Here is a 26,152-nt window from a genome sequence, read left to right as displayed (position 1 = left end):
GTCATTTAGGAAACTTGCTGAACAAACATTTCTTTTGCAGCACATAAAGCAATGAAAAAGAATTAAAGTTTGTTGATCATGTATGAATTAAAATCTTCTCTGAAAGAATATTCATTATTGTAATTTATTTAAGAAAATGGTGTTGAAATGAAGTGTTAGGTAGAAAATTTTTCACGAATGAAGCCTGGTATCAACTGTTGGACAATATTAACCCCAAAAACATCTGAATTTGGTCATCTGAAATCCACATGGACTGAAAGAAACCAGATCATACCCATAGAAAAAATAGACATATTTTGTGATACATAATATCTGGATGACGAATATTACTGGATCAATTTTTAACAAGACTATTATTATTATTGATTTTTGTGTTTACAGTGTTCTTTCACTGGGGGGGGGGGGAAGATAGATGACATTACAGTCCTTACATTCCGCAAGTCAATGGAATTGTTAGGGGAGACTTATAGAAAGTGTAATTATGCAAGGACTGTGGCCTCTGAGCTCTTCTAATCTGACTAAATTGACAATATTAAGACAACTCTAAAACTATTCACAATGTAAAATTGGCAACGAATTATACAAATTCAATGATAAAAGAAACTTTAAAAGGAAAACTAGAGAGTCTATGTATTCAGGAAAATGGTAGATATTTTAACATCATCTTTGAATGGAGAAGTTTACCTGCTATATATTCTTCCCCATGTCCCAATATCAAAGAGCAGCCAGGCAATGGCGATAATGAGGCTGTCATCCAATACCCCGTTCGTGGAGATCACAACTTTTTAGCCACCCAGAACAACATGGGCCATTCACGCCTAAACAATGTTGCCTAGTTGTAATTTTGAGACTCAGTTGCTGTTAGTTACAGTAAGTAAAATATTGCGAACTTTATTAGTAACAACAATGTAATTTATTCGTCACAACAATAATTCCTTTCTACAATTCACCTTAAACGCTCTTGTCAACAATTGTATCTTCACTCAACACAGTATTCGTTATAGCACTCCACCGACGACAATGACAATTTACTTGGACTATTACGCACAACAATGAACTGTTAATCTTAACTAATATTTACAAAGCACTATTTACAAATCAGAACTATCAGTTCTCAGTTCACAGTTCTTCTATCTCAGTCACTCGAGTTCACAGTATCTCGAACCACAGACCTTCAGAGACAGTTCACTGTACTCGAACTCGGGTCCCTCCAACTGCGGTCCACTGCACTCGAACTCAGGTCCCTCCAACTGCGATCCACTGCACTCGAACTCAGGCCTTCGGATGCTGACGCAGATGCGGACGCACACTCGAGTCGAACTCCGGTTGGCTTGCTTGCTCTGGCTTTCTCACTGACTGAATAACTGAAAACTCTGACTCTCGTTCGCTGGCGACTGCTCTTTTATAGCAAAATCATAGTTGCGAGAACCTTCTACAGGTGTGTAGAGAATTATCTCATATCTCTACATCGACAGACGTCTGGAATAATCGGGAAGGTCGTTCCACATCCACTGCGTAGCAGCTGCGCGCGCAGACTCGTCGCGTGACGTAATACACCCTCTCTCCCTTCTCTCCACCGCGCGACGTCACCCAATGTTCCGTGGAGCCCGTGCGATCTGCTTTCTTGCGGGACGCTGGTCGTGAGTTCGATTCTCACGTCGCTGTCACATTGCCCCCTCCTTAGGGCTGCTCGTCCCGGGCAGTCCCTTGGTAGGCTGCTAATCGGTCCAGATGCACCACCATCATCTTCCCTCGAGGTTGTCGCTGGATCCGGTACACCACGTCGTTGATCCGGGTCACCACGCGGTATGGTCCATCCCAGGCACGCTGCAGCTTTGGTGATTTCCCTTTGGTCCTGGTAGGTCGATACAGCCACACCAGGTCGCCCTCCTGGAATCCTGCAGAGTTGGCCAATCTGTCGTAGCGCACCTTCATCCTGTCGCTGGCCATCTTGAGGTGCTCTCTGGCCAGTTGGTGAACTCCATTCAACTTCTCGGTGAGTTCTGCCACATAGTCAGTTGCTGGCTGGTCGGCGCTGGGTGGCGTGCCAAACAGCAGATCACAGGGCAGGCGCAGCTCTCTCCCGAAGACCATGTTTGCCGGTGTCATCCCTGTTGTATCGTGGACCGAAGCTCTGTAGGCCAAGAGGAACAGTGGGACTCTGGCATCCCAGTCCCGTTGATGGTTGGACACCACCTTCCGCAGATGCTCTTCCAAGGTTTTGATGTAGCGTTCCACCATACCATCGGACTGTGGGTGGAGGGGAGTGGTCCTGGTTTTATGCACCCCCAGACGCGCGAACAATTCTCCCATCAGGTTGGATTCGAAGTTGCGCCCCTGATCGCTATGCAATTCCCGGGGCACCCCGAATCGGCAGATGAAGTTGTCAAGCAGCGCGTCGGCCACCGTCGAAGCCTCTTGGTTAGGAATCGCGTACACCTCTGGCCATTTTGTGAAGTAATCCATGGCTACTAACAGGTAGCGGTTCCCGCGATCCGTGACCGGGAACGGTCCAGCAACGTCGATGGCGATCCTCTCAAAAGGAGCTCCCACGTTGTACTGCTGCATGGCTCCCCTGCTGCGGGTCCTTGGTCCGCGACTGGCTGCACAGGTGTCGCATCTTCGGCACCATTGTTCCGTGTCGGTTCTCTGATGCAACCAATAGAACCTCTGCCTTAACTTGTCCAGCGTCCTGTTGGCTCCCAGGTGGCCTCCAGTCACTCCAGCATGAGTCTCCTCCAGCACTTCCTTCACCTTGCTCCTGGGCAGGACAAGTTGTTCTATGTGGGTCCTTCCATCGGCCGACTCCCAAATCCTCTTCAGGATACCGTCCTTGACAGTGAAGGATTCCCACTGGGCCCAGTAGCTCTTGTAAGTGGTGCTACGGTTGGCGATATCGGCCCATACTGGTCTCTGGCCGGACTCCACATCACGTAGTAGCTGTCCAATGTTTGGGTCCTCCAGCTGCTCCCTCCTTATGGCGGCGTTATCCCATCCTGGGCTCGGCTGGGCGGCAATTGCTCGGACTGCGTGGGCGCCATCCCGCTCTTCTACTTTCAGGCAGTGTTTACAGCCATCCGGGCACGGGCGTCGTGATAAGGCATCAGCGTTGGAATGTTTCTTCCCTTGTCGGTGTTCGGAGGTGAAGTTGTACTCCTGCAGTCGTTGAACCCAACGGGCGGTCTGCCCCTCCAGATTCTTGAAGCCCAATAGCCAGGTGAGTGCAGAATGATCTGTCCTCAGATGGAACTCCTGGCCATACAAATATTTGTGGAAGTGCTTCAGGGCTTCCACAATGGCAAGAAGTTCTCTACGCGTCACACAGTAGTTTCTCTCAGCCTTGGATAGTGTTCGGCTGAAGTAGGCAATCACCCTCTCTTGCCCGTCCTGTTCCTGAGAGAGTACTCCGCCGATGCCTACGTTGCTAGCGTCCGTGTCGAGCGTGAACTTCCTTCCAGGGATGGGATATCCCAGTACAGGAGCAGTGCAGAGCGCCTCTTTCAGCGACTGGAAGGATGACTCCGCCTCGTCTGTCCACTGGAATTGTCGTTTCTCCTCGGTCAGCTGGGTTAGAGGCTTAGCGATGTTGGCGTACCCAGCTACGAACCTTCTGTAATAAGTGCAGAGGCCGAGAAAGCGGCGCAGCTCCTGCTTGTCCCTCGGTCTCGGCCATCCTCTGACGGCTTGTAGCTTCTCCGGGTCCGTGGCCACTCCGTTGGTCCCTACTACGTGTCCCAAGTAGTTGACCTTCTTCTGGAATAGATGACATTTCTTCGGGTTCAACTTCAGTCTGGCTTGTCGCAGTCTCTCGAACACTTTCCTCAGGTTCAACAGCTGTTCGCCGAAAGTCTTGCCCACCACGATGACGTCATCAAGGTACAGCAAACAGGTGTCGTATGTCAGGCCTCTCATTACGGACTCCATTAGTCTCTGGAATGTAGCCGGGGCGTTGCAGAGGCCGAACGGCATAACGGTGAACTGCCATAGTCCCTGGCCTGTAGAGAATGCCGTTTTCTCCTTATCCTCCGGATGTAGCGCCACCTGCCAGTATCCTGACTTGAGATCCAACGTCGAGAACCACTCTGCTCCAGCCAGGGTGTCCAAGGTGTCGTCAATTCGTGGAAGGGGAAAGCAGTCCTTCTTGGTGACGTCATTCAGTCTTCTGTAGTCCACGCAGAAACGCAGGTCCCCATTCTTCTTCTTCACCAGCACCACAGGTGATGACCAAGGGCTGTCGGATTCCTCGATGACCCCTCTTGCTTTCATGCCCTCCAGTTGGCTGTCAATCTCCCTCTGTTTAGCTAGAGGGACGCGTCGAGGAGGTTGTCTGATTGGGCGAGCATTTCCGGTGTCGATGCGGTGATGAACTTTCTCCGTTCTCCCGTAGTCATTTTCAGACAGACTGAACACGTCCTGAAATTCTGTCAGTAGATCGTGGACTTGTCTTCTTTCTCTTTTGCTTAAATTCGCCGGCAATTCTCGAGCCAGCTCTTTCAGTGATGGGTCTAGATCTGGATGTGGTCGGTGACACTCCTCGTTTTCTGCCAGCGACGTCACAGACACCACCGGCTCGACGCTACCTAGTACAGTTCCACTAGGCACCTCCTTGTCCCGATTGGTGACATTCAGGACCCTCACCGGTACCACCTTCTGATTCGGGAGTAGGGATCTGGCCACATAAACCCCATCTATCGGAGTTGTTTGCGAATCGAGGAGCAGGTTTCTCTTAGGTTGTCCGTCCAGTCTTGCCGTCACCACCATCTCGCAGCCTGCTGGGATTGTCACTTGATTCTCCAAGGTGAGTCTGCCGGCCATGGGTTGGTCTTCGACGTCCCTCAGGAACACTTCATCCTGACCAAAACGGAGGATACGGCGCCGGACGTCCACCGTTGCATCGAAGATCCGCATGGCGTCGAGTCCCAGGATGACGTCTTCAGTGATGTTGGCGACGAACACCCACATCTCCAGTCTCCTCTTTCCCAAGGTCAAGTCCAGGAAAACCTCTTTTTGAATGGGCAGGTTCTCGCCTGAGGCAGTACGTAGCTCATACCGGCGCAGCGGCGTCCTCCCAGGTAGTCCACGCACGACTTCCGGTCTGGCGATAGTGAGCGACGCCCCGGTGTCTACCAGTACTCTGCATGGGCGGCCTCTTATCCATCCGTCAGCAATCAGCCCATCGTCACATCTTCTGTTAACCGTCTTCAAGATCAGCCGAGGGGATGGTGATGACGGCGCCGACGTGCCCCTCATCGCATCGGCCCCTTTTAGTTTTCCTGTTTGTGACCAGATCGGTCACAGTCCCTCCTCAGGTGTCCAGGCTCGCCGCAGGACCAGCAGGTGGGCACTCCTCGTCTTCGTCGCTCGGGTGATTTCGGTTGACGTTCCTCGACGTCGGCCGCCGCGACGCTCCTAATCCGGTGCGATGCCGAGACGTTCGCCGTCAACTTGGCTGCCTCCATCCTGAGGGCCGCCGCCAGAGCTGCATTGATGGTGCGATGCTCTGCCAGGAGTAGCTGTTGCTTTATTTCCGGGTCTCGAACTCCGCTGCCGAAGGTGTAGGCCGCCTCTCCAGCGATGAAGTCATTAGGTAGGCCCCTGAGCGCCTTATGGGCCAGTTGTTCCACCGCCATCGCGAATTCTTGCAGGGACTCGCCTGACTGTTGGACCCTCGTTTTTAGTTGGGTCCTAAATGCTGCAGCAAGTTGATGGTCACCATAACGTCCCTCCAAGGCCGCCATTATCTCAGCGGCTGTCCCGTCTTCTGGAACGCTGTGAAGAATCTCCGACGCCTGTCCCTGAAGCGCGGCCAGCAGCTGAGTAGTTTTCTCTGCCGGCGTCCACCCATTGTGCTCTGCGATGGCCTCGAACTGGCGACGGAATATCGCCCAAGACGTCGTACCGTCGAACTTCGGCGTCTTGACGTTGTGATGTCTGGCTGAAGCCGATGGTTCCGCAGGGGCACTATGTGAGGTCCTCAATGCTGACGTCGATCTTTCCACGGCCCGTTGAACTTCCTCGGCAATTATCTGTTTCTGTTCTCTAGCCTGGCGATCCACCAACGCGAGGATGTGTTTGTTTTCTACAGCGTGTTGGTCCATTAACGCGAGTATGTGCTTGTTTTCCTCAGCGTGTTTGTCCATCACCTCACTCGTCTGCTCTTGACGACGCTCGAGATCGCGGATTTTGCCGTCGAAATGGTCTACATCCTGTCTCAACTCGGCTACTGTCTCGTTTATAGTTGTAAAATTCTGGTTTAGTTTATCCAAATCGGCCTTAAGTTCGTCTTTTACGATGGCGACAATTCCATCTACGTGGGCCGAAACGCTTTCAATTTGCGTAGTGACGTCATCTTTCACTCCGCTTATGTCACTTTTCATCTCTGTTTTCACTTCACTTATGTCGTTCTTAACCTCACTGATGTCGTTCTTCATTTCTGCTTTTACGTCACTTATGTCCTTTTTCATTTCAGCTTTCATTTCCGCGATGGCTTGCAGGATCTGCTGTAGGTTCTCCATTGTCGATAATATCCCGGTTCTGACACCAATGCGAACTTTATTAGTAACAACAATGTAATTTATTCGTCACAACAATAATTCCTTTCTACAATTCACCTTAAACGCTCTTGTCAACAATTGTATCTTCACTCAACACAGTATTCGTTATAGCACTCCACCGACGACAATGACAATTTACTTGGACTATTACGCACAACAATGAACTGTTAATCTTAACTAATATTTACAAAGCACTATTTACAAATCAGAACTATCAGTTCTCAGTTCACAGTTCTTCTATCTCAGTCACTCGAGTTCACAGTATCTCGAACCACAGACCTTCAGAGACAGTTCACTGTACTCGAACTCGGGTCCCTCCAACTGCGGTCCACTGCACTCGAACTCAGGTCCCTCCAACTGCGATCCACTGCACTCGAACTCAGGCCTTCGGATGCTGACGCAGATGCGGACGCACACTCGAGTCGAACTCCGGTTGGCTTGCTTGCTCTGGCTTTCTCACTGACTGAATAACTGAAAACTCTGACTCTCGTTCGCTGGCGACTGCTCTTTTATAGCAAAATCATAGTTGCGAGAACCTTCTACAGGTGTGTAGAGAATTATCTCATATCTCTACATCGACAGACGTCTGGAATAATCGGGAAGGTCGTTCCACATCCACTGCGTAGCAGCTGCGCGCGCAGACTCGTCGCGTGACGTAATACACCCTCTCTCCCTTCTCTCCACCGCGCGACGTCACCCAATGTTCCGTGGAGCCCGTGCGATCTGCTTTCTTGCGGGACGCTGGTCGTGAGTTCGATTCTCACGTCGCTGTCACAATATTACATGTGCCCAGACAAAATATTGTAGCCACGAAGAAGATAAGATGTATGAACTATCTAAGTCACGTGAAAAACCTGATAATACGTGCATATGATGGCAGATTTGGGAGTTTCTCTGCTGCAGATGACCTAACTATTACATTATCTTTACACTTTAGTTCACTAATGTATGTGAAATATTCTGCAGATATTTCCAGCTCTTTTCCAAAGGTATTCATATTAACACGATCAAAACCACTTCCTACTTCACCTCTGGTAATATTTCCTTCACAAATTTTAAAAAGCATAAGTGAATGTCCTGAACCATTTTGGACTAGAAATCTATTTCCCTGTTATATTTCAGTTCAAAACAAACTTGCTCTTATATAATGTGCCAGCATAACTGAAGTTGATACTGAAGTGCAACTTTATGCCAGAGCAGGTTGTATTAGAAATAAGAAAATGTCACAATTTGAAGTCTTGTCAGACAACTTAAAAAAAACTTCACAGAAAGAAACATGTAATCAAGAGAAGGCATAAAAAATAATTGACAGGTTTCAAAAACATGAGAGTCCAGGGTAATGAATGCTAATTCTTCAAATTATATCCAAGAAAAAATTACAGCACTGAACACCTGTGCAGAAATTAACCAGACAAGAGTAGAACCAGTATCAGTGTCTATTGTAACAAGTCGCTTATCCAATGCTGATCTATTGATTGCATAGCAGTACAAAAGCCATTTTAAATATAACTCAAAGGAATAAGAGACTACAATGGGCTAAAGAATACAAAATTTTGATATTGTATAAATGGAAGCAGGTATTTTTGAAGATATGAATTCAAATTTGAGAAATCTGATTTTAATGTTTGTCAACACCCCAGAAAGTACTGGAAGCACAGAGGGGGAGGGGGGGAAATGTGATGATGTGGAGAACATTTTCAAAACAGTACTACAGCGTTCATGTTGCATCTTAGTTATTTTATTCTGCAGCAGGAAAATGGTCCAAAAGACAATTAAAAAGTTTGTAAGAATTACAAGAAGATAAGAGGCATCACATGTGTCAAAATTCATGATTTGGCCCTCACAATCATCTGACTTGTCTCCCACTGAATCACTATGGGGGAGAGGTAGTCACACTAAGATTAAGTGAATTAGAACGGGGAGGGGAGGGGGAGAAGGTAGCCACACTAAGATTAAGTGAAGCAGAACAATGTGTAATTTTCCACACTAAGATTAAATAACTGAAGTAGAACAATGTTACTCATGATCACGCAAGTCTTCAAAATTAAAATATAATACATAAATAGTGATTTGACGATCATATAAGTTTATCTTTGTCAATAGAATGTGGTTGATTTGAAGTCAATTTGCAAAAACTGATGTGTGTTTATTCAAAGTGAATCTAAACTTCCTGTCTATCCATATAAAACTGTTCCAATAAAAAAATGTAACTCTAGTTCCTGCAATTTTAAACTGAATACATAAAAGACAGTTAAAACACACAATTGAAGACTTTCACAATGATCTAATGTAGTGTGAGATTTCTGGATTTTTGCATTTCGTCATAGAAGTAGAAACATTCAACATCTTATTTTTGTCCTCAGGAATCTATATTTGGAATCATTATCAATCCTGAAGAACAACTCCTAGTACCATATTCAAGAGATAGGCTTCTATTTTCTTGTTTTCCCTAAAAGAGCAGATAATTATGTAGCTCTGATGTTTCTTCATTTGACACCATGCACAAGTAGAAAAATCTCGCACCAATTAACATGAAGCTTAAATGTGATAAAACATCTTGGTAGTTTGGAAGATGTTCCAATTTCTCTTCAACATAACAATTTTATTTAAGAATAAAGGTTCCTTCAGGAGAATCCTTAAATTTATCTTAAGTAATGAAAATATATTAATGGAACGAAAATTCCTATATTGAAAAAGTATGTTTAGGAATGAGGTAGGTCAATTGATTCTCCAATGAGTACAGTAAGAATGTCAGGAATTGTTCACTTTCAATACTGAATTTCAGCGAAACTATAGATAACACTTGGAGGAGCAACCTGCCAGCCGGTGCAAAACTGCCTTGGAATATTTTAATCACTAGCTCTATAGGGGTAGAGTAAATATTAGTGCAGAACCTAATAAAACACACAGTGGCAGATAAAATTCGGGTACTTTAGACTATGGTATACAACTATGTTACAATGAAGTTAATGAACAAGAAAAGTATAATTAATTTGGTAAGAAAATAAAGTTATTCTGAAAAGAGTTTTTATAAGTATTCCAAGGTGGTACAGAGATGAGTGTATATTGTCAGTAAATAAAAAATCACAACAGAAACATTTGATCAAAAATAATAAATTCACATACAGCTGATGTCTTCCCTGTGAAAACAGGGTTTGCATTATAACAACACCATGAAAGATTGCAAGGACAAACATCTAGCTTCTTGAAGTTTCCCTCTTCTACTTTTGTCCACTTCTCTGCTGACATCAAGTCATACCACGCCATCTCTCAAGTACCTCATGATGTCAGTATATGGGAAATGAACGAATAGTTCAGACTTGTAACACAGAGAAAAAGTGCCTTCAAATACTGTGGTGGCACACTATGTGTATCATTCTTCTAACTGCAGATGTAGTTGAATTTTAGAACATATGGTATTAGTTTGACATAATAGAAGTGTAATGAAGAGTTGCTGCCAATTAGGGTTCACAATGATCTATTATGTCGTGATGCTGGATGAGATGCGAAGTCCTTTTTCACATACAAATACAACTTTCTAAGGACAAGAATGCGCTCACATTTGAAAAAGAGCACAAGACAAATATCATTAACATTTTCATACAGGTAAGTAATTCTGAAGGCACCAACCGTGTTCGCTTAATGCTGAAATAAAAGAATGCAATGAAATTTCTGATATGGGAAAATTACATTATAGCTGTGGAATTCTTCAGAGATGTGCCAGTATTCGCAGAATATAATAGCAGAGCATTTCTGCACCATCTGTTAAATATTGCTGGATTCAAGAAAAATTGCAGAATAAATGAAAAGCTTGAAAGCTATAGTTCACTAAACCATAGTTGATGTAGGTCCATTGTATTTCTTTTTGCAGAATATGAATCCCCTTGCAGATGGTGAACCAACTACAACACTTAAATTTGTAAGAATCCATATTCATATAGTGTTTCCATATGGAGCTGATTATCTGAAACCATGAGCCCAATATCAAACATATACAATAAATACGTTAAACATTGCAAACAAAGTCTGTCCTCGAAAGGAGGAAACCAAAACTAGAATAGATTCCATGTACATTGACGTAGATTCTCCACATGCAAGGAACAGTCCAGTTTGATATGATACAGGCTATAAATTATGACTACGTACTTACTAGTAACAAAATCTTCTGAAGAATTACCAGCAATAACACTTCAGTATAAAGAAAGGTAAGCCATAGAGAGATTGCAGAGTTTTCTTCCAGAGCAAAATAAGGCCTCACAACGAGCACCAAGTGGAAGTAGTGTACAACAGAAGTGTACACAATACTTCGAAATTTAGGAATCTTGAACAGATATATTCACACTACAATGAACTAATTATCGTGATATTATTATTACTGAATTACAGTTGGTAGCAGTGGAGAAGTACTGCAGATAAAAATAAACATGTAATTTTCCCAGAGAAGCATGAATAATCAACAAACACACAATCATGTGAGGTCACTATACCTTACACACACACACAAAAAAAGAAGACCCATTAGTGCAATGCTTGTTATGAATGGTGCATTGGCCACATAATCATATTAATACAGCTAGTTATGACGTGAACCACAGACGGAACTGCTTGCTTCGAAAACCACTTGATTCTGTGTGCGTAACGAAGACGCCACAGAAAGAACAGAAGGATAGTAATGGTCAAAGACATCTGCTTACCTCTTAACATCCTCTTCATCTGTTTTCTTTTCAGCTCCACTATCTTTATCATCCTCCTCGTCTTTGTCTTTCTTAGGTTCTTTGTCATCATCCTTTCTGTCAGCTTTACCCCCGGGTTTGGTGCCTGAGCCACTGCGACTTTTCCCTACGCTAGGACTTCTCAACCCCTGGCTACCAGGCTTCCTCTCAGGACCCCCCCTGGCAGGGGCAGTGCGACGACCCTGCATGGGCTGTATGTCATTATAATTACCCATGTGTCAGTAGATGGAGATAAGTATGATTACAGAAACTGGTGAAATATGGACAGTGTCTGAGACAATGGATTTACTGACAGAAGAAAAAAATAGACTGAAGCTGATGGTCAATGATGGAAGCTTCATAATGGTGTTGTGGAGTTGTAAAAAATGGAAGGCAGTAAACAAAATCAAATACTTTCACAATAACACTATGCTACAGCTCTGAAGATGGCATTTTGATACTTTCAACTGAGCTTCTTGGCCATGTAAGAGGATGTATCTGTAAAATATGAACCAGGTTTATTACATTACAGCATATACCCGCGTAAGTCCCATTCGTCAGAAGAGTCAGAAATGCACGATGTTGCTGCTGATGTGCAAACCTTGACGAGGTCAGAATGTATATTTTGAGTACACTAAATGAAGCGTTGTAGGAATATATCCAAGAATGGAAATAGTTGTAAATCATGGGATTTTTAGAACAACAGTAATAGATGACAGAAGTTTTATAAGTAAAATCAAACCTGGTACATAGATTTACAACTCTTTAAACATGAAAAATGTTATGTATGCATGGAGACTCCAAATATTTTGAGTGATCAGAAATATTTCATGATTTTGCACAGAGAATTACTGTGTGGAAGACCAAATCATGTAAATTTTCATTTCAGAATATGGTAATTTTCACAACCAAACTGTGCAGTACTCAATGAATTTCACATTACACTTACCTTGTTGTAGGGTTCTTGTCTCCTTGAATCCATTCGCTTACGTCTGTTTGGACCAGGGTCTTGGTACCTTCCAGCATTTGGACCATAACCAGAATTTTGACGATAACCACCACCTGCATTTCCCATTTGACCAACTGAGCCTAAGCTCAGAAGAGATGGAACCTAACATACGAAGTGTCAACAATTAGCTCAAAACATTATTACAATTTAGAGTCCCAGTAAAAATATCTCATTCCGAAATTTTCCAAAATTATAGAAAACTTTCAATAACTTAGTCATTTACAAATATTTTCACATTTCATTTGGATTCTGAGTTCCTTAATTTCAAAGGCTTTTCATGTCGAAGAGGAGTAATGGTTTGAAACTTACTCCAATCTCCATAAACTCTCATCATCAAACTATATGTAATGTCTGGAATTCTGTTAAGACTTGGAAGAAAATTAATGTAAACAAATATATCTTTGGAAAATTTGGGTTTTTAGGAATAAATGATAAGAAAACTATTTTATTGCATATTACAGATATTAACATATCCTTGCAGTTGAAAGAAATGCAAATGGTTAGGGTCAGGGAATAGAAAGAATCTTACAAGAGTAAGGGACAAGGACATATCATCCATAACAAATATTACAGTTCCAAGTTCTATTGTCTTAATAAATACAAGGTATGCTTTTACAGATACTAAGAAGTAAGAATAGTCAGTCTCAGAGTCAAGACTATGGTAATGAACTAAATAATATGAATATTGACGATTTACTCCTCACAAGAAAACAGGATGGATTGTGCAAACGTGAAGATGTCAGAAAACAAGATGGAAAGGAAAGAAGTTGTTCCAGACACAGTAGAATGAATAGTTATTGTTATTAGCGACATAAATCCGACAGATTGTCAGGAAAGCTGCAGTTTTGTGACTTCATCCAAAGAATCTTATTAGAAAGGTAAGACGATATGTTTTATGTATTAATTAAGGAGCATACCAATCCAAACTTTGCCTATCATCTGCATTTTTCGTGGTCTTTTAATGTTGCACAGCATGTAAGGATGAGGAATTCAGAACTCTGAACAGAACACAAGAGGTTGAAGACCACAGTAGAAGCACATGTTTGTAAGGAAATTACCGAAGTTTAACATTTCCTAAAGAGGTAAATTCTCTGGTGAAAATGTGTATCATAATCAACAGATATAATGAAATGATTATAAAAACATCTTTATTAGTCTGTTAATCAAAGTCACTTGCTTTACAGACAGAAACCAATGCTTACTTGAGGAGTTTGTTGCTGAGGTCTCAGTAATGTTGATAACAAATTACTGGCAAGTGCAAGCTGAGCTTCAGGGGATGATAACTGTGACAGAAGATTTGATGCCTGGGGAGGAGTTGGCAGCAGACCTGCCACTCCAGACCTCCCCCCTGGAACCATTCCTCCTTCCCAAGGATTCACATTCATCTGTTGTCCAGAGCGACCGCCATAATGAGGATTTGAGTTCATTTGATACCCTTGCCGACCATCTCGGCGATATCCTCTGTTTTGAGACATCTCTCAAAGTTAACACGCTGTAGAAATAAACAAAACGTAAGATACACACACACAGAAAACATTCTTGGGCCATTAAAAGTACAGCTGAATGCTCTCATGAGGCTAAATGAATGAAGTTTCAGAACTTGACCTATACCTATCTCATTACAGGCTTTTATGTTACTATGGCAGCATCCCAAAATGATAGTAACAGAAGCAAATGCTTCAGAACAGAAAGCTTAGAATATACAAAACAAGTGCTTTTAAGAATTTTAATTTTCCTTACTAATTTCAAGCATAATATCGAGAGCATCATGCCAGAAGAACTTACCAAACAAACTGCAAGTTTACAATACTTACTTACAAATGGCTTATTGTATGGATTTGTAACAAGCTGTTTTTTACGGTGATCGGTTGTTAGCCCATGGGGGGGGGGGGGGGGGAAGACAATGATTTTTCCTTTTCTTGTCCACACAAAATGCTTTAATTCTTTCTCATGTCCAATGTAATTGTCAAACCATTGTTTTAATACATTAAGGGGGTTCCATTGCAAATAACTTAATATCACAAAATTTATTGATAGCCTCTTCTGGCATAATGCTATCTATATGTATAGTGCAGTCCAGTTCATGTAAGAGAATCTCAGACTTATTACGGCAATTTAGTGGTATATAGGTTTAGTGTAAAAACTGTTCAATTTCAGTAGCGGTGTTACTATCTACAATTTGTGTCCATATTTGATTGGCGATTAAAAAAAATCCCATTTTAATATGGAAGATTGCAGTGGAAGAAATATTTTGAACCCATAATAGTCAGTGTTGGCTATTCAGGTGAAGAGATTACTCGTCATTACCAGATGGGTACTATTGTTCCAATAGAAGAGAGTTCCTTAATAATTGAACCTAAGAGTTGAGACACAGGATCCAAACATCACCCATCTTGTTGTATAGTCCAGTAAGAACTTACTACGGCTTTGCTTGTAGTAAACACAAGTTAACAGGTTTTCCTTATTCCTCAGTGATAAACTCGCTGAAAAAATAGTTTTTATGTACTATAATAGATTACTACTACTACTACTACTTACTGGCTTTTAAGGAACATGGAGGTTCATTGCCGCCCTCACATAAGCCCGCCATTGGTCCCTATCCTGAGCAAGATTAATCCAGTCTCTACAATCATATCCCACCTCCCTCAAATAGATTACATTACAATATATTACAAAATTATGTATCAAATTTGTTTAACATTTGTATGTAATATATATGCACAATATGGTTTTACTTCTCATAGGAGATTTGTTTTTCCATTTCCATCGCTATCAAATCATCACACATTTTAATTGTTGATGGGATCAGAGACCATGCAACATTTCAGCTCTCATTATAATGGAATTCTAGAGTCCATACATTATAGATAATGAAGGATTTATTATTTCATCGACCCAATATATTTTTGAGTACATAATTATGTGTACCTAGATTTATTAATTGTATGTTAATGGCATGGGCGAATGCTAGTCACGAAAGTTAGGCTTGTTCTTTTATTCATAGGGGAAGATGGGAGGTTGTAATAATTCATAATTAATAAAAATAATCAGACCCACATAAATAATTTATTTTATAATTATGAAACCATTATGAGTCATGGATCATATTCGCTTATCAGATGTAGAAGTTCAATATAATACAACAAACATGGCCAACAAAACAGTTTATATAGTTTTTTCGACCCTGCCAACCAATGCATATTGTTGTATTGAGCTGCACTGAATGAGCGCACATATTCTCTATGTCTGTCTTCTCTTGAATAGTCCCTTAGGAAAATGGATTTAATAATAAGGTTTCAATAACACACAATTCCGAACTCATTGCAATACTTCAAATTAATGTTTAAGAATTAATAATACATGCAGCAGCTAACACAATTACATTGCACTCGCAAATCACAGCACATTCCCGGTGTCAATACTGGTCTATGTAACGTTAAATAGTTGTTGGTGTAGCTCTCGGACCAGAGCTTCAAACAACACGTACAGAAGCATGTGTGCCTAGGACAGACTGAGGAGGAAGGCACTTGCGCACACATCATATTCTCCCTATTTCTACGTCTTTCCTGTAGCTCCGAGAAACGAGCAAGCGTTGTGATATTTGCGGTGAGCAACCTGGGGATGGTATTACGCCTATACAATATTCCAAAAATCAAAATAAATTTTAATGTACGTAATCCCATTTTGAGAAATATACATTCTACGAAAATATTGGGCTTGCGCAGCAAGCATAGCATGCCCTGAGAAATCGCCCCTGATTAATGGAGGTCATCGTTGGATCCAACCAATCAGGAGTATGCACATTGTCCCAAATCTTACATTCAATTATTATCGAGGGACTCTAAACAGAAACAAGTCCTGAGATGAGTGGACATGAGAATGCCTTCTTCACCCTCTGTTGCCACGACAACCTGACGTCACGATATGTCACTGCACACTACTTAAAGCAGAAACACCACACAAGTGAGAATTTTACTACCCATTATATTTGTAAAGCTATACCATCTCTGTTTCATTTCACCACGAAATAATGCAGAGATGTAGGATCTCCCAAAAAGGAAAGTAAATGTGTCCAAAATGCACCATGTCCAGAATGCAAGTTTGACTTCAATTTTCGTCGTAACTTCATTATAATTTTTTTTTGTCTCAACTGAAAAGTATCATAGCAATAAAAATAATTATCGGGTTTAACCCAAAAAATGTATTCTGTGTAATCTCCGGAAGGATGAAACAGCCCTTTTCTTTAAAGAGGTGTTCTTCAGAATTATATATCAACACGAGGTAAGCTATATAAGGCAAAGATCAATTTAATTTATTTTAATGGGTATTATTGGTCCATTTGTGAGGCAAAGGCTAATTGGGATTTCTAGACAAAAACCCTAATAGAACTGATATTTAACTCTTATGGTGAATTTCAGTGAAGCCCAAAGGGCCTAATTGAGGCATGTAAATGGAAAAGGCTTAAAGTGCCAAAATTTCAGAATATAGTTTTGTATCAGAAAATAGGTGCAAATGAAGTCGCCAACAATGTGGGATATTATAGAAATTCTGTAAGGTATTGGTTTAGTTTCTAGAGCGAGTGATAGGTAGCACTGAGGTTGAAGTCACTGTGAATAGAATCTGGGTAAGGGTGAAAGTCTAACCATCACAGTGAATGAGCCAAGTGCACATCTAGTGTACTGTTTGCTTTGCTGGGACTCGCTGTGAATGTGTTTGTATCCTGAGTCTCAGAGCAGGTGTCTGTCAAATATGAAACTAGATCATCCCATTAGCAAAGTGAATGTATTGAAAATTTTTTGGCAGGTGAGAGAACGGAAAACCCTATGTAACAAGCTCAGCAAAACAAATTGCAAGTAAATAACCACCGCCACAACAAGCCACCTGTTCATGTAAGTATACATGTAAAGATCTTGCGACCCCTGTAAAAATGTGCAGGTATGCTCTAAAACAATGGTTCCCAAAGTGAGTCGCGACCCCTAGGGGGTCATGTAAAGAGCTGAGGTTGCAAGATGATTAACAAAATAAAACATAAATGCCTTATTAACACATTTATGTTGTATTCAGAAACAGGAACAAAATTGGACATACAAATAAAAAGTTTCGGTAGTTATAGCTAAAGTAAAAAATAATTAATACTATAAATGTGCACTTTTTGAGAAAATAGCTTCTCAAATCTTGGCTCAGTATTCAATATGCACACAATTATACTGTATCATTTCAAATTTAAAGGAGATTTCTCAAGTTATAATTTTATTTTATCATTCTTTAGCGATATATGAATAATATTCACGTTATCATTTATATTCTGTTACAGTTCTTTAGCGCTATAAATAATATTCAAGTTATCATTTATATTCTGTTACAGTTCTTTAGCGCTATAAATAATATTCAAGTTATCATTTATATTCTGTTACAGTTCTTTAGCGCTATAAATAATATTCAAGTTATCATTTATATTGTTATCATTCTTTAATGACATAAAATTCAAGTTATCATTTATATTCTTATGTTACTATTTATATTCCGTTATAGTTCTTTAGCGATATAAATAATATAAATTTAACGTTAGATTTGAAAAAATACAGTTGCATAATACTAGTGTTATTTTTTTCTTCTTTTATTATTACATTACACTCTCTGTAACACAATAAAATGAAAAGGAAAGACAAGGATTTGAGCCTGAGACATTGACATCTGAATTCAGATGTTCTTCCAACTGAGCCATGGAGGCACAAGTAAAGCAGCATAATATGTGGAAGCTCAATCCCCCTCCAAAGCATCCTGATGATTTGTGGAAGCTTGTCCAGGACATGTCTACTCGACTGCAAAATGTGATCGAGACTGGAGGAAGATGGACTAAATATGTTGTTGTTTCAATGCTTTGCATCTAGCAATGAAGCCATTAGCATTCGTGCTCTCCAATACTTCTGGGTTATAGTGTCTTCTGCAGATAATGCATTGCAAGTCTTCAAGTGGCTCTCGTTCATCTCCTCTTGACTGTTGCACAGGGGACACACTGGTGAATTCAGAATTTGTAGTTTATGTAAGTGGCTTGCCAAGAAATCATGTCCTGTAAGCAGCCTGAAGGCTGCAATTGCAGTTTGCCATGGTGCTTCTGGGTTCAAGATTAGGGTGTTCCATTATTTGTTTATAGCATTGAATATTGAACTGTGTCTTTTTGGTTTGGTTTTTTTAACATTTAATTGTTTGAATTTTCTAAAGCAGATGCCAGTATGCTTGTTTTCTTTACGCCACGGAAGATACTTTTGTTGAGTATAAATTTTTTTTCTTTCTTTCCATTTGCAGCCATAATAACATAATAAATAATGATAAAGTCATGGCATAATGCATTCATAAACCTGATGTTAATTAGGCCTATTAAAACAGTAATAAAAGAGACAGCAGCAATTATATTTTCTATCTTATCACCCAGAATATCAATCATATATCTGGAAAAATAAATTAAGCAAGTTTTTGTTAAGGTCGAGAATCAGATTTGTTCAGGTTTTTGGTATGCCTTGCAATTCAGCCATTTCAGAAAAATATCAACCAAAAGTTAAAAAATTGAAAATATATTAATATAAATTTACTTACATATAAACTAAAAGGTTCAAATTTTTCATATTTAGTACTATATTAAGAATACAGTATGTTTTAATGTGCTCAGACAATGAACTGTTTTCATTATGAAATTGAAGCTTAAAAGACTAATCATTTAGCTTCAATAAGTCCATTATCAAAATGGATAAAAGTTATCATAATGATTACATAGGCTAAGGACTGACTTGCCACTTCAGTAATAGTAGTAGTAGTAGTAGTAGTAGTAGTAGTAGTAATAATAATAATAATAATAATAATAATAATTAGAAAATTATAATAATTATAGTTCACACTGACAATGTACTCTCTGGTTCCACATTAGTCTTGGCAGAATTTAATTAAGGACAGTTCTTTTGGTGTAGTCCATCACATGATACCTTCCACACTCTTTGCCAAGTAACGCACGCACGCACGCACACACACACACACACAGTGTGCAGTGATCATCTGGGTTGTCATTTTCCAATGCTGCAGATTTTTGCTATGGAATCCATGAACAGCAAAACAGATCATTGCATGTCTAAGACTGTAGTTCAAGCACAGCCATGCCATATTCATCATTGCAACAGCACAATAAAATTCAGGCCAGATATCCCTTCTCTTTGCTTGTAGTTCCTGTCGCAGTTGTTCTTAAGCTTCAGCAGATGACAGCAGACGGTATCGAAAATCTTCTATGAGGTAAGCTTCTCTGGCGAGTATGCATATCACCTGTGACAATGTATACTTAGAGAGGCACATTGGTTTTTTCAGGAATGTCACTTTGATTCATTCAGTATTTGATAGATTCTCTTTAAGCGCCTCCAGATAATTTCTAGCCCATATGTAATGATGGGTAGGACCTTGAGGTTTAAGTCCCTAGCTTAATGTCTTCGACTTATAGCGCGGGCGCATGCGCAGTACGGATTTCTTTCCTTCCCTTTCGACATCTGCTGGATAGAAGCTGTTTCTATTTCTGTGCGACATTTCCGTAGGTGTGCCAGCCGAATTCAAGCGACAGGACCCGAACATGGTTCGGAAAAGCAGTAGCAGACAACTTTTAATCAGCTATTTCTCTGTTTCCACGCGCTTTGTAGCATCATGTCAGAGTGGAACAAAAACCAAGTAATGAAATTAATCGAGCTTTACGAGGAATGTCCATGCTTATATGACATCAGAAATAAGGACTATCACAATAGGATTCGGAGGGAAAATGCACTGGAGTTTATTTGTAAAAATTTGGAGTCTGTTTGTCTCAATACTATTCCCTCCGACATCAAAACAAAAATAAAGAACATCAGGAGTCAATATGCAAGAAAAAAATTAAACTTTCAATTCATTTTAATACAATAAATATCTATTGGACAATTCTGTTCCAGTTTGAAATCTTTACTGAGAACATGGAATAACCAGAGCCTTGAATAACCCTTTCTCCTGCCTTCTGGATATCCATTTCCTTTCCCAATCTCTCTCTCTCTCTCTTTTTTTTTTTTTTTTTGCTTCTCATTAGTGTAAGCTAACGAAACACTTAAAGCTGCAGAAACTAAAACATTTTTTATTGTTAAAATCCATTTTGTTCATTTAAAAGGCTCACCACATCACTCACACGTTGCTCGAGCTCAACAACTAGCCTCGAGTAGCAGACGAGAAATCTGCCAAGAGTGAACAGTGATACTACATTTAGCCGACAGAAAGCGCTAGATATAGGATGTCGGCAACTTGCGTTGACTTGTGGATGAAAAATCTGCCAAGTGTAAACGGTGATGCTACATATATCCGACAGAAGGTGCTTGATGTTGCGCGACAAATAGCAAGTGTAAATAGGGACTAAGAGTTCGATGGTGGCAGTGACTTTCTTTACATGCAGTGTAAAGTCGTTTCCTTGCGTTTGAAGGGTGCCACACAAATATTGCGTTTGAAGGGTGCCACACAAATATTTGAAGTTTCTGACGTGGTTTACAGTTCATCCTTGAACACTTATCCTGTCGTTTGCAGCCTGTCTTCCTCCTGAATGTCATTAAGCCAGTTTTCTTGCTGTTTAGTGTCAATTCATTCTCATTTCCCATGAAGTAAGTTTACTGAATGCTGTTTATGGACTTGGATACTAACACTATGTTATCAGTGTATGCATACATTTTAACATGTTCTGTAGTGATTGTTGTGGGGATTTCAGCTGTGACTATTATAAACAGCAGATGGTGGAATGATCTTGAAGAACCCTGTTTGTCATATTGGTTGGGACTTAGTAATAGTGTCATTCATTTCTATGTAATTCCCATTTAGGATGTTTATCAATCTTGTATTAGCAATTTCGACCTTTCTATCAATCTTATATTCGCAATTTCGACCTATAATTGCTTTTATCTCTCCAATGAGCATAGTTCTGTTTAGATTGAAAGCCTTAGTGCAGTCAACGAATATGGCATAAAGTTTTCCTCTTTCCTGTCTTCGGGCATCTCCTATGTCATCTTGCAAGCATTCCCTGGTGTAGCATGGACTTCCCTCTTCGAAAACCAAACTGTTCCTGTGGTATTGCAACTTCAATCTTGTCGTATAATCTTTTTGTCACCAGTGAGGTCAATAGTTTGAAGGAGGTACATTCCAGAGTGATGCCTCTGTATGTGTTTGCATATCCTTTCCCTTACTAGAGGATTTTTTTTAATATTGAGTGACGTCACTTCTATGGTATGCTTCCCTGTTTTAGACATATGTTAAAAAGGCTATTCCATACTTCCATAAGCTTTGTAGTCATCTGTCTCAAGTGTTCATTGTCGGTATATCTGGTCCAGATCACAAGCCTTCTTGTCCTTCAGAAGTAATAAAGGTATGTATTTATCAGTTCAATGCTCTTTTAAAATCTTCGTAAGCTCTTCAGTAAACTGGAGAAAATTGGTATGCTAAGAGACGTGACATGGGTTTTCAGTAACGGACATGACAGATCATTTTCGGGAAAATTTCAGTATATGGATTCCTCACTGACAATTATATCTTAAGATACTAAAAAGAGCAGATTTGTCTGAGTTTGTCGAATGCACATCATCATGCTTGCGAAAAGGCACATTTTAGTACCAATAACTTATTTTGTGCGAGATCGTATTTGCTTGGTTTCCGCACAAAACCAATCCACAGAAAGTCTAAAATTCCACATTCAGTATTCCCAACCTAACACACACAACAATTTCCCTCTTCTTACAGCTTAAGTGACATATTGATTTTACTGCTTTAGGCTTTTAACATATTTTTAGAGACGTTCAATATAGTAATAATTATAAATTGGAAACTTACCAGTGCAATTTCACCTAAATTGCACTATTAGTTATTGTTTTTAAATATTTGCAAAAATTAAGTAAACTCTACAACTCCACCAAAGTTACTGCATTCGTGATGCAAGTAACATTAAGGAAGCCGTGAAAAAGTCAACAAGATTCCAGACTCATCATAGACTGGGGGGAAAAAAAAGACAGACGTATATCACGGCCTGCTGGAGTAAAGTAAACACAGATAACATTTTAAAGCAACAATGTTGAAGATAGATATTTTTGTTTTGCAAATTTGCCGTCATTGAACAGAAACCAAGATGGAGATTTCATTGCAACTAATTAGAAATTCCTCTTTCAGGTATGTAATAAACGATCTTCGCACAAAATAATGTACGATACATGAGCGGTATGTTTTCTTTCAATTCTCGGAAATTAAAAAAGCTCAACTACGTTTCACTTTTTCAAACTTTTCCTCGAACATGAAAACTTCAACATACCGCTCTTGTAACGCATATTACTATTGTGGGCACAAGGTTGGAATTTTAAAGTAAGAGGGAAAGGAAGGAATCCGTATTCTGAAATTTATCCATGCCTTTGATTTATAGTATTTATTAGTAGAAATTTATGTGATTACTGGGAGAGCTACAAGCCCACCCAACCCCCACTCAAATACGTACCGGTACCTTACATATAAGAAAATCGTCGTGCGTGAATGAAGAATATGGCCATATTTAATGTAACTGTGGGTTTCAGTATCGCCAACATAGTAATACTACACATCTAATCAAACCTAACATAACCTCTCTCATAATACTACACACCTAATCAAACCTAACCCAACCTGTCACATAATACTACACACCTGTAGTAACATTCTTCACGTATAGTATCATTTCGTTTGCATGTACTGCCGACCCTGCTACTCATGTCGGTAGCCATCTAGTGGAAGTGGATCGTAATTCCAGGAAGAAAATATGGCGATTTTCATTAATAATTACATTTAGTTCGTTCAGTGTAAGTTTTGTTATGTATTAAATGTGTTAATGTAACGATAATTCCATATATACAGGGTGAGTTTTAAGTCCACCGCCGAACTTCAGGGGGCGATTCCTGACTGAAAATGGAGCACAAAAGTTCATATCACCTTATGTCCGGAAATGCATAGTTTCCACGGTAGATGGCACTAACGACATTCTCTCATAACTTGCAGTGTGTGTTTTATGTGTTTCAATAGAAGCACAATGGTCCGGTATTCATTCCAGTAACAAGCCGAAATGATGTTTGTGTATGGCCAAGTAGGTGGAAATGGTCGAGAGACAGCACAGATGTACCAAGCCACGTACCCCAACAGACAGCACCACCCACATCACACAGTCTGCAGCCGCCCTGCACGTTCGTCTGTCTCAAAGGACCCATGTCCCATGCTCACACAAACGCCGAAAAATGGCTCCAAATGTTGTGTGATGTGGGTTGTGCTACTTGTCAGGGTACGTAGCTCAGTACATCTGTGCTGCCTCTCGAGAGTTTTCACCTGCTTGGCCATACACGATCATCATCTCAGCTTGTTCCTGGAATGAATACCGGATCACTGTGTTTCTATATTTCTTAAATCACACTATCTGCAACACACAAAACGCACACTCAAGTTATGAGAGAATGTCTTCAGTGCCATTTACCGTGGAAACTATGCATTTCCGGATACAAGTTGATATGAACTTTTGTGCTCCATTTTCAGTCAGAAATCACCCCCTTAAGTTTGTCGGTGGACTTAAAACTCACCCTGTATAATACAATAAGAATTGAAATGTGTTGTGGCTGTGATAAAAGTATCAAAAATTGATTTATAGCGCCATTGGCAGTGATAAAATTGTGCAATATTTGTTCAGTGGAGGGTGGATACTCTACCTTGTCCGAATTTATTCTGGACCGAAAAGATTGCTTTCCCGCGTAATGCAATGCTGATACCACTGGATTATGTGACGATTTCGTGTGAAAATGTCTGAGAAAAATAAATATCTGTCGGGTATATAAAAAACGAAAGTGGATAAATTCCACTAAAGTTATTTACGGACGTGGGTGAAACGAGAGTTGAGGGACTTCCGCCGATTTTAGCAAGACTTCTGACTTCTGTTGCATTCAAATAATTCTAAAATACGATAAGTTGTTCTTCTCCAGTGTATGGTGTGTAGTGAAGTCGAATATTTTCTGAAATCAAATCTATATTAAATGTAGCCTAGTAGACTTACACGTAAGATTAAGTCCAGTTGCTCAAATTCAGAATAATTGTTATCTATTACGTACCTTAATAAGCGATAATTTGATTAAAGAAATTACTTGTAACCACGACTCAATTCACAACAACGTAATCTGAACTTCAAAACTACCAACGGATCCCCTACCAATACGTAAAGCATTGGGCATTATAGGATAAATTATTCTTATCCTCACCTACACAACCAAGCCTTACTTGGTGCCATATTTAGTATGTTTGGCCATATACAAAATACAAATATATCTATTATATGAACTACGTTTAATTAATCTTTCAATCTAAATCTGACAATGACTCAATCATACAAACGCCTACAATTCCAAAACATTATCAAAATTCCCCATAACAAGAAAATCTTATGGCTTGGCCTCCATCATTACAGACAATGCCGACACAAGTAAAATGTCGGACTATACCTAAACTACGTAAATCTCCACCTTTCAATTCTACATGCGGTTCCAGTTCTATGTAAATGTAAAATAATTGTGTTAATATAATATTACGACACACTAACTTAAATACAATTAAATAAACAACTTACCTTAATTCTACACTTCACCCGGCAAATGAATTACAATTTCAATATGGTGACAAAGCTTCCACAGCAACTATCGCGTCAGTAGAAAAAGATCGCAGCGTCCTACAGTCAATGAACACATCACCAAGGAATTCCTTAAGTGACAGGGTTGCCAACTACTCATAATCATGGAAGGAAAGCTGCATCTACACGGTTCAATTTTCCATGCGCGTACGCATGCAATCTGGGAAGAATATTGAAAGAATCAAGTTTAAAACGCCCGTTCAATTATGATGCACGAAGATTTTGTGTTTACATGGTGCGCCGTTTTGAACGTCATCTTCACTACGTGTATATATATATATTAAATATCAATCTTGCATTTATTGCTTGAATGCGTAAAGTTGAACCGTATAGATGCACCATAGTACCAAAGATTAAGATAGTTTATTGCCCAATTTTGTAGGTTTAAAAGAAATTATATAATAATATTAACATACATTATAATTATTTTCCGAAATATATTAAAAACTAGGAAGTACAGTCCAGTAAAGAACATGCCAATAGTCAAAACATTTTCACACTTAAGAGGACTGGTACCGGTAACTCACGACCCCAAAGGAAGTCACCCAAACGGCGACTCGTGCGTTTGTTTAAGCGCTTCATGCCTTGCTGCAGCAAAAAGAGGGTCGACAAAAACGCAATTCGGCCAGCTGACTACAAAATGGTACACAATTAATATTGGCTGCTATTACTGCCGTAATAAATGTAACCTTAAAAGAACGTAACATGTTAAATAGTTTCGAATTCCATGATACTGACAGTTTTACCCCCCCCCCCCACCTTGAACTTAAAAAATGACATTTAGATTTGACTCTTTTTTTTTTTCCATAATCGTTTTCTCTAATTTTTTACTGTCAGAGTAACAAAATCTACATCAATATTAAGGCGTAGTCCTCCTACCCCTAATTCAATATACTCCCTGTGCTTGGTGCTCTGGCACATTCGAATTACACTAAGGCCAGTTACACACTATGCCAAGAAATGTGTAATGTGCAATTTTTCATACGATATCCAAATTATTATTCTTTTTTGTCTGAAGATGCCTGTTTTAAGGCGAAAACGTTTACAACAAATGTATGTCATGTAAACTATGTTGTAGATTACATTAAATGTCATATGACTGAATTATACCGAACTTGGACCCCATGGTATGTGATCATTAGTTGCTGGTGATAGTACTATATACAGT

At 40.1% G+C, this 26,152-nt stretch overlaps 1 protein-coding gene across 4 annotated transcripts in view; it reads right to left on the bottom strand.

The window, feature by feature from the left end:
* The window catches only part of Pep (Protein on ecdysone puffs), a 48,234-nt gene extending 23,153 nt beyond the window's left edge, over positions 1 to 25,081 (bottom strand). For 2 of the 4 annotated variants that reach the window (XM_069835098.1, XM_069835100.1), the window contains exons 1-4: positions 24,925 to 25,081; positions 13,478 to 13,767; positions 12,216 to 12,377; positions 11,249 to 11,478 (exon numbers count right to left, since the gene is read on the bottom strand). In XM_069835098.1, coding sequence (XP_069691199.1) covers positions 11,249 to 11,478; positions 12,216 to 12,377; positions 13,478 to 13,750 — 665 coding nt within the window. In that variant the 5' untranslated portion in view covers positions 13,751 to 13,767; positions 24,925 to 25,081. Of the gene's footprint in view, positions 1 to 11,248; positions 11,479 to 12,215; positions 12,378 to 13,477; positions 13,768 to 24,924 lie in introns of those variants that run through there. The other 2 variants (XM_069835099.1, XM_069835101.1) reach the window with 2 other exon arrangements.
* Positions 25,082 to 26,152: the final 1,071 nt, after the last annotated feature.

This window comes from Periplaneta americana, chromosome 9 (assembly GCF_040183065.1).
Source record: "Periplaneta americana isolate PAMFEO1 chromosome 9, P.americana_PAMFEO1_priV1, whole genome shotgun sequence".
Lineage (NCBI taxonomy): Eukaryota > Metazoa > Arthropoda > Insecta > Blattodea > Blattidae > Periplaneta > Periplaneta americana.
The sequence above is the reverse complement of the archived record's forward strand: the minus strand, read 5'-3'. Positions and strand labels throughout refer to the sequence as shown.